This window comes from Harmonia axyridis, chromosome 6, assembly GCF_914767665.1.
Source record: "Harmonia axyridis chromosome 6, icHarAxyr1.1, whole genome shotgun sequence".
In the NCBI taxonomy this organism is placed as follows: Eukaryota; Metazoa; Arthropoda; class Insecta; order Coleoptera; family Coccinellidae; genus Harmonia; species Harmonia axyridis.
The window spans coordinates 11648383-11657819 of NC_059506.1; the positions used below are offsets into that span (position 1 = coordinate 11648383).

Consider the following 9437-nt stretch of genomic DNA (forward strand, 5'->3'; position numbering starts at 1 on the left):
TTTGTTCAATTAACAATTATCCAAGTGAGCCATTCCACATTGTTGATTTTCTTGGACTCGGATGACACGCGGGTAGTTATAATCTCCTACGTGGTAAGGTCAATTGCTGCTGTAACCACAATTGGACGGCTGACTTCTGTTGTTGATTTCATTTGTTTGTTATTTCCTTCAATGTTTCTCATTCTAACACTTCTCATCGTATTGCACAGGGACGAAAGCTTGACACACGTGTCTAAGGAAACCACATTGGTATAAGGGACTGTTCTTATTCCCTTTTTGCTTTTTAATGAACAATTATCCAAGTAAGCCATTCCACATTGTTGATTTTCTTGGACTCGGATGTCACGCAGGTAGCTATAATCTCCCACGTGGTAAGGTCAATTGCTGGTGTAACCACAAATGCACGACTGACTTCTGTTGTTGATTTCATTTGTTCGTTATTTCCTTCTATGTTTCTCATTCTAACACTTTTCATCGTATTGCACAGGGACGAAAGCTTGACACACGTGTCTAAGGAAACCACTTTGGTATAAGGGACTGTTCTTATTCTTTTTTTTTTGTTTAATCAACAATTATCCAAGTAGTCCATTCCACATTGTTGATTTTCTTGGACTCGAATGTCACGCAGGTAGCTATAATCTCCCACGTGGTAAGGTCAATTGCTGCTGTAACCACAAATGCACGACTGACTTCTGTTGTTGATTTCATTTGTTTGTTATTTCCTTCAATGTTTCTCATTCTAACACTTCTCATCGTATTGCACAGGGACGAAAGCTTGACACACGTGTCTAAGGAAATCACATTGGTAAAAGGGACTGTTCTTATTTCCTTCTTTGTGTTTAATTAACGATTATCCAAGTGAGCCATTCCACATTGTTGATTTTCTTTGACACGGATGACACGCGGGTAGTTATAATCTCCCACGTGGTAAGGTCAATTGCTGCTGTAACCACAAATGGACGGCTGACTTCTGTTGTTGATTTCATTTGTTTGTTATTTCCTTCAATGTTTCTCATTCTAACACTTCTCATCGTATTGCACAGGGACGAAAGCTTGACACACGTGTCTAAGGAAACCACATTGGTATAAGGGACTGTTCTTATTCCCTTTTTGCTTTTTAATGAACAATTATCCAAGTAAGCCATTCCACATTGTTGATTTTCTTGGACTCGGATGTCACGCAGGTAGCTATAATCTCCCACGTGGTAAGGTCAATTGCTGGTGTAACCACAAATGCACGACTCACTTCTGTTGTTGCTTTCATTTGTTTGTTATTTCCTTCTATGTTTCTCATTCTAACACTTTTCATCGTATTGCACAGGGACGAAAGCTTGACACACGTGTCTAAGGAAACCACTTTGGTATAAGGGACTGTTCTTATTCCCTTTTTGCTTTTTAATGAACAATTATCCAAGTAAGCCATTCCACATTGTTGATTTTCTTGGACTCGGATGTCACGCAGGTAGCTATAATCTCCCACGTGGTAAGGTCAATTGCTGCTGTAACCACAAATGCACGACTGACTTCTGTTGTTGATTTCATTCGTTTGTAATTTCTTTCTATGTTTCTCATTCTAACACTTTTCATCGTATTCCACAGGGACGAAAGCTTGACACACGTGTCTAAAGAAACCACTTTGGTATAAGGGACTGTTCTTATTCCCTTTTTTTTGTTTAATCAACAATTATCCAAGTAGGCCATTCCACATTGTTGATTTTCTTGGACTCGGATGACACGCGGGTAGCTATAATCTCCCACGTGGTAAGGTCAATTGCTGCTGTAACCACAATTGGACGGCTTACTTCTGTTGTTGATTTCATTTGTTTGTTATTTCCTTCAATGTTTCTCATTCTAACACTTTTCATCGTATTGCACAGGGACGAAAGCTTGACACACGTGTCTAAGGAAACCACTTTGGTATGAGGGACTGTTTTTATTTCCTTTTTTTTGTTTAATGAACAATTATCCAAGTAAGCCATTCCACATTGTTGATTTTCTTGGACTTGGATGTCACGCAGGTAGCTATAATCTCCCACGTGGTAAGGTCAATTGCTGCTGTAACCACAATTGCACGACTGACTTCTGTTGTTGATTTCATTTGTTTGTTATTTCCTTCTATGTTTCTCATTCTAACACTTTTCATCGTATTGCACAGGGACGAAAGCTTGACACACGTGTCTAAGGAAACCACATTGGTATAAGGGACTGTTCTTATTCCCTTTTTCCTTTTTGATGAACAATTATCCAAATAAGCCATTCCACATTGTTGATTTTCTTGGACTCGGATGTCACGCAGGTAGCTATAATCTCCCACGTGGTAAGGTCAATTGCTGCTGTAACCACAAATGCACGACTGACTTCTGTTGTTGATTTCATTCGTTTGTAATTTCTTTCTATGTTTCTCATTCTAACACTTTTCATCGTATTCCACAGGGACGAAAGCTTGACACACGTGTCTAAAGAAACCACTTTGGTATAAGGGACTGTTCTTATTCCCTTTTTTTTGTTTAATCAACAATTATCCAAGTAAGCCATTCCACATTGTTGATTTTCTTGGACTCGGATTACACACGGGTAGCTATAATCTCCCACGGGGTAAGGTCAATTGCTGCTGTAACCACAATTGGACGGCTGACTTCTGTTGTTGATTTCATTTGTTTGTTATTTCCTTCAATGTTTCTCATTCTAACACTTCTCATCGTATTGCACAGGGACGAAAGTTTGACACACGTGTCTATGGAAACCACATTGGTATAAGGGGCTGTTCTTATTCCCTTTTTTTGTTTAATCAACAATTATCCAAGTAAGCCATTCCACATTGTTGATTTTCTTGGACTCGGATGACACGCGGGTAGCTATAATCTCCCACGTGGTAAGGTCAATCGCTGCTGTAACCACAATTGGACGGCTGACTTCTGTTGTTGATTTCATTTGTTTGTTATTTCCTTCAATGTTTCTCATTCTAACACTTCTCATCGTATTGCACAGGGACGAAAGCTTGACACACGTGTCTAAGGAAAGCACTTTGGTATAAGGGACTGTTCTTATTCCCTTCTTTTTGTTTAATGAACAATTATCCATGTTAGCCATTCCATATTGTTGATTTTCTTGGACTCGGATGTCACGCAGGTAGCTATAATCTCCCACGTGGTGAGGTCAATTGCTGCTGTAACCACAAATGCACGACTGACTTCTGTTGTTGATTTCATTTGTTTGTTATTTCCTTCTATGTTTCTCATTCTAACACTATTCATCGAATTGCACAGGGACGAAAGCTTGACACACGTGTCTAAGGAAACAACTTTGGTATAAGGGACTGTTCTTATTCCCTTCTTTCTGTATAATGATCAATTATCCAAGTAAGCCATTCCACATTGTTGATTTTCTTGGACTCGGATGACACGCAGGTAGCTATAATCTCCCACGTGGTGAGGTCAATTGCTGCTGTAACCACAAATGCACGACTGACTTCTGTTGTTGATTTCATTTGTTTGTTATTTCCTTCAATGTTTCTCATTCTAACTCTTTTCATCGTATTACACAGGGACGAAAGCTTGACACACGTGTCTAAGGAAACCACTTTGGTATAAGGGACTGTTCTTATTCCCTTCTTTTTGTTTAATGAACAATTATCCAAGTTAGCCATTCCATATTGTCGATTTTCTTGGACTCGGATGTCACGCAGGTAGCTATAATCTACCACGTGGTAAGGTCAATTGCTGCTGTAACCACAAATGCACGACTGACTTCTGTTGTTGATTTCATTTGTTTGTTATTTCCTTCTATGTTTCTCATTCTAACACTTTTCATCGTATTGCACAGGGACGAAAGCTTGACACACGTGTCTAAGGAAACCACTTTGGTATAAGGGACTGTTCTTATTTCCTTTCTTTTAGTTTAATGAACAATTATCCAAGTAAGCCATTCCACATTGTTGATTTTCTTGGACTCGGATTACACACGGGTAGCTATAATCTCCCACGGGGTAAGGTCAATTGCTGCTGTAACCACAATTGGACGGCTGACTTCTGTTGTTGATTTCATTTGTTTGTTATTTCCTTCAATGTTTCTCATTCTAACTCTTTTCATCGTATTACACAGGGACGAAAGCTTGACACACGTGTCTAAGGAAACCACTTTGGTATAAGGGACTGTTCTTATTCCCTTCTTTTTGTTTAATTAACAATTATCCAAGTAAGCCATTCCACATTGTTGATTTTCTTGGACTCGGATTACACACGGGTAGCTATAATCTCCCACGGGGTAAGGTCAATTGCTGCTGTAACCACAATTGGACGGCTGACTTCTGTTGTTGATTTCATTTGTTTGTTATTTCCTTCAATGTTTCTCATTCTAACACTTCTCATCGTATTGCACAGGGACGAAAGTTTGACACACGTGTCTATGGAAACCACATTGGTATAAGGGGCTGTTCTTATTCCCTTTTTTTGTTTAATCAACAATTATCCAAGTAAGCCATTCCACATTGTTGATTTTCTTGGACTCGGATGACACGCGGGTAGCTATAATCTCCCACGTGGTAAGGTCAATCGCTGCTGTAACCACAATTGGACGGCTGACTTCTGTTGTTGATTTCATTTGTTTGTTATTTCCTTCAATGTTTCTCATTCTAACACTTCTCATCGTATTGCACAGGGACGAAAGCTTGACACACGTGTCTAAGGAAAGCACTTTGGTATAAGGGACTGTTCTTATTCCCTTCTTTTTGTTTAATGAACAATTATCCATGTTAGCCATTCCATATTGTTGATTTTCTTGGACTCGGATGTCACGCAGGTAGCTATAATCTCCCACGTGGTGAGGTCAATTGCTGCTGTAACCACAAATGCACGACTGACTTCTGTTGTTGATTTCATTTGTTTGTTATTTCCTTCTATGTTTCTCATTCTAACACTATTCATCGAATTGCACAGGGACGAAAGCTTGACACACGTGTCTAAGGAAACAACTTTGGTATAAGGGACTGTTCTTATTCCCTTCTTTCTGTATAATGATCAATTATCCAAGTAAGCCATTCCACATTGTTGATTTTCTTGGACTCGGATGACACGCAGGTAGCTATAATCTCCCACGTGGTGAGGTCAATTGCTGCTGTAACCACAAATGCACGACTGACTTCTGTTGTTGATTTCATTTGTTTGTTATTTCCTTCAATGTTTCTCATTCTAACTCTTTTCATCGTATTACACAGGGACGAAAGCTTGACACACGTGTCTAAGGAAACCACTTTGGTATAAGGGACTGTTCTTATTCCCTTCTTTTTGTTTAATGAACAATTATCCAAGTTAGCCATTCCATATTGTCGATTTTCTTGGACTCGGATGTCACGCAGGTAGCTATAATCTACCACGTGGTGAGGTCAATTGCTGCTGTAACCACAAATGCACGACTGACTTCTGTTGTTGATTTCATTTGTTTGTTATTTCCTTCTATGTTTCTCATTCTAACACTTTTCATCGTATTGCACAGGGACGAAAGCTTGACACACGTGTCTAAGGAAACCACTTTGGTATAAGGGACTGTTCTTATTTCCTTTCTTTTTGTTTAATGAACAATTATCCAAGTAAGCCATTCCACATTGTTGATTTTCTTAGACTCGGCTGTCACGCAGGTAGCTATAATCTCCCACGGGGTAAGGTCAATTGCTGCTGTAACCACAAATGCACGACTGACTTCTGTTGTTGATTTCATTTGTTTGTTATTTCCTTCAATGTTTCTCATTCTAACACTTCTCATCGTATTGCACAGGGACGAAAGCTTGACTCACGTGTCTAAGGAAATCACTTTGGTATGAGGGACTGTTCTTATTCCCTTCTTTTTGTTTAATTAACAATTATCCAAGTAAGCCATTCCACATTGTTGATTTTCTTGGACTCGGATTACACACGGGTAGCTATAATCTCCCACGTGGTAAGGTCAATTGCTGCTGTAACCACAATTGGACGGCTGACTTCTGTTGTTGATTTCATTTGTTTGTTATTTCCTTCAATGTTTTTCATTCTAACACTTCTCATCGTATTGCACAGGGACGAAAGTTTGACACACGTGTCTATGGAAACCACATTGGTATAAGGGGCTGTTCTTATTCCCTTTTTTTGTTTAATCAACAATTATCCAAGTAGGCCATTCCACATTGTTGATTTTCTTGGACTCGGATGACACGCGGGTAGCTATAATCTCCCACGTGGTAAGGTCAATCGCTGCTGTAACCACAATTGGACGGCTGACTTCTGTTGTTGATTTCATTTGTTTGTTATTTCCTTCAATGTTTCTCATTCTTACACTTCTCATCGTATTGCACAGGGACGAAAGCTTGACACACGTGTCTATGGAAACCACATTGGTATAAGGGACTGTTCTTATTCCCTTCTTACGGTATAATGATCAATTATCCAAGTAAGCCATTCCACATTGTTGATTTTCTTGGACTCGGATGACACGCAGGTATAATCTCCCACGTGGTAAGGTCAATTGCTGCTGTAACCACAAATGCACGACTGACTTCTGTTGTTGATTTCATTCGTTTGTAATTTCCTTCTATGTTTCTCATTCTAACACTTTTCATCGTATTCCACAGGGACGAAAGCTTGACACACGTGTCTAAAGAAACCACTTTGGTATAAGGGACTGTTCTTATTCCCTTTTTTTTGTTTAATCAACAATTATCCAAGTAGGCCATTCCACATTGTTGATTTTCTTGGACTCGGATGACACGCGGGTAGCTATAATCTCCCACGTGGTATGGTCAATTGCTGCTGTAACCACAATTGGACGGCTGACTTCTGTTGTTGATTTCATTTGTTTGTTATTTCCTTCAATGTTTCTCATTCTAACACTTTTCATCGTATTGCACAGGGACGAAAGCTTGACACACGTGTCTAAGGAAACCACTTTGGTATGAGGGACTGTTTTCATTTCCTTTTTTTTGTTTAATGAACAATTATCCAAGTAAGCCATTCCACATTGTTGATTTTCTTGGACTTGGATGTCACGCAGGTAGCTATAATCTCCCACGTGGTAAGGTCAATTGCTGCTGTAACCACAATTGCACGACTGACTTCTGTTGTTGATTTCATTTGTTTGTTATTTCCTTCTATGTTTCTCATTCTAACACTTTTCATCGTATTGCACAGGGACGAAAGCTTGACACACGTGTCTAAGGAAACCACATTGGTATAAGGGACTGTTCTTATTCCCTTCTTTTTGTTTAATGAACAATTATCCAAGTTAGCCATTCCATATTGTTGATTTTCTTGGACTCGGATGTCACGCAGGTAGCTATAATCTACCACGTGGTAAGGTCAATTGCTGCTGTAACCACAAATGCACGACTGACTTCTGTTGTTGATTTCATTTGTTTGTTATTTCCTTCTATGTTTCTCATTCTAACACTTTTCATCGTATTGCACAGGGACGAAAGCTTGACACACGTGTCTAAGGAAACCACTTTGGTATAAGGGACTGTTCTTATTCCCTTCTTTTTGTTTAATGAACAATTATCCAAGTTAGCCATTCCATATTGTTGATTTTCTTGGACTCGGATGTCACGCAGGTAGCTATAATCTCCCACGTGGTAAGGTCAATTGCTGCTGTAACCACAAATGCACGACTGACTTCTGTTGTTGATTTCATTTGTTTGTTATTTCCTTCTATGTTTCTCATTCTAACACTATTCATCGTATTGCACAGGGACGAAAGCTTGACACACGTGTCCAAGGAAACAACTTTGGTATAAGGGACTGTTCTTATTCCCTTTTTTTGTTCAATCAACAATTATCCAAGTAGGCCACTTCACATTGTTGATTTTCTTGGACTCGGATGTCACGCAGGTAGCTATAATCTCCCACGTGGTGAGGTCAATTGCTGCTGTAACCACAAATGCACGACTGACTTCTGTTGTTGATTTCATTCGTTTGTTATTTCCTTCAATGTTTCTCATTTTAACACTTTTCATCGTATTGCACAAGGACGAAAGCTTGACACACGTGTCTAAGGAAACCACTTTGGTATAAGGGACTGATCTTATTCCCTTCTTTTTGTTTAATGAACAATTATCCAAGTAAGCCATTCCACATTGTTGATTTTCTTGGAATCGGATGTCACGCAGGTAGCTATAATCTACCACGTGGTAAGGTCAATTGCTGCTGTAACCACAAATGCACGACTGACTTCTGTTGTTGATTTCATTTGTTTGTTATTTCCTTCTATGTTTCTCATTCTAACACTTTTCATCGTATTGCACAGGGACGAAAGCTTGACACACGTGTCTAAGGAAACCACTTTGGTATGAGGGACTGTTCTCATTCCCTTCTTTTTGTTTAATGAACAATTATCCAAGTAAGCCATTCCACATTGTTGATTTTCTTAGACTCGGCTGTCACGCAGGTAGCTATAATTTCCCTGGGGTAAGGTCAATTGCTGCTGTAACCACAAATGCACGACTGACTTCTGTTGTTGATTTCATTTGTTTGTTATTTCCTTCAATGTTTCTCATTCTAACACTTCTCATCGTATTGCACAGGGACGAAAGCTTGACTCACGTGTCTAAGGAAATCACATTGGTAAAAGGAACTGTTCTTATTCCCTTCTTTTTGTTTGATTAACAATTATCCAAATAAGCCATTCCACATTGTTGATTTTCTTGGACTCGGATTACACACGGGTAGCTATAATCTCCCACGTGGTAAGGTCAATTGCTGCTGTAACCACAATTGGACGGCTGACTTCTGTTCTTGAAGAAAAGAAGATATTGAGGAGACATCTGCTGGTTGGGAAGAAGAACAAGAAGATTTGTTTCATCAAGAGGAATAAACTTGTTATCGACGGTACTGAATTATCAGTTCCTCAATTATTACAGTTGGAGAGTGGTCAACAGGAACAGATCGGACCAACCACCCCAATCCAAAAGTTGAATTACAACCTGAACCAGGAACAATTTGAACCTCCCGCGGTTAGATCAAGGGAACCCACACCTTTTTCGACAGGAGCAGTGAAGAAGACCCAGAGACCAATTAAACCAGTCGCTACTAGACCTGCCAAGACGAGGTCGACTTCAAACCAAGAACACTAAAAAATTTAAATTAAAGGGAGGAAAAAAAAGGGGAAAAATTTTTTTAACACTGAATTGCTGTTTTTCTCCTGTTTCTTTTTTGTTTGGTGTTTATATGATATATTCTATTTCTGTTCGTATTTGTGGGTATTCATTCTGAATTACCTAAAGCTGAGTATTTTGTCTGTGTGTATTTGATCGATTTTTTGTTTGTGTGTATTTTATCTTTATATCTATTTGTTAACATTTCATATTTTCATTGGTTCTGTTTTTACTCATATTATCTATTTATATTTTTTTTTTTTTTTACTATATATATACTATTCTTTTGCTATTGTAGTTTTATAATGGATTGCTTCGAATCGGA

At 38.9% G+C, this 9437-nt stretch overlaps 1 protein-coding gene across 1 annotated transcript in view; it reads left to right on the forward strand.

Moving 5' to 3' along the window:
• LOC123683065 (histone H1B-like) overlaps positions 1-9091 on the forward strand; it is a 55218-nt gene extending 46127 nt beyond the window's left edge. Inside the window, exon 2 of the mRNA XM_045621963.1 lies at positions 8879-9091. Within this exon, the coding sequence (XP_045477919.1) occupies positions 8879-9091 (213 nt within the window). The remainder of the gene's footprint in view (positions 1-8878) is intronic.
• The last annotated feature ends 346 nt before the right edge of the window (positions 9092-9437 follow it).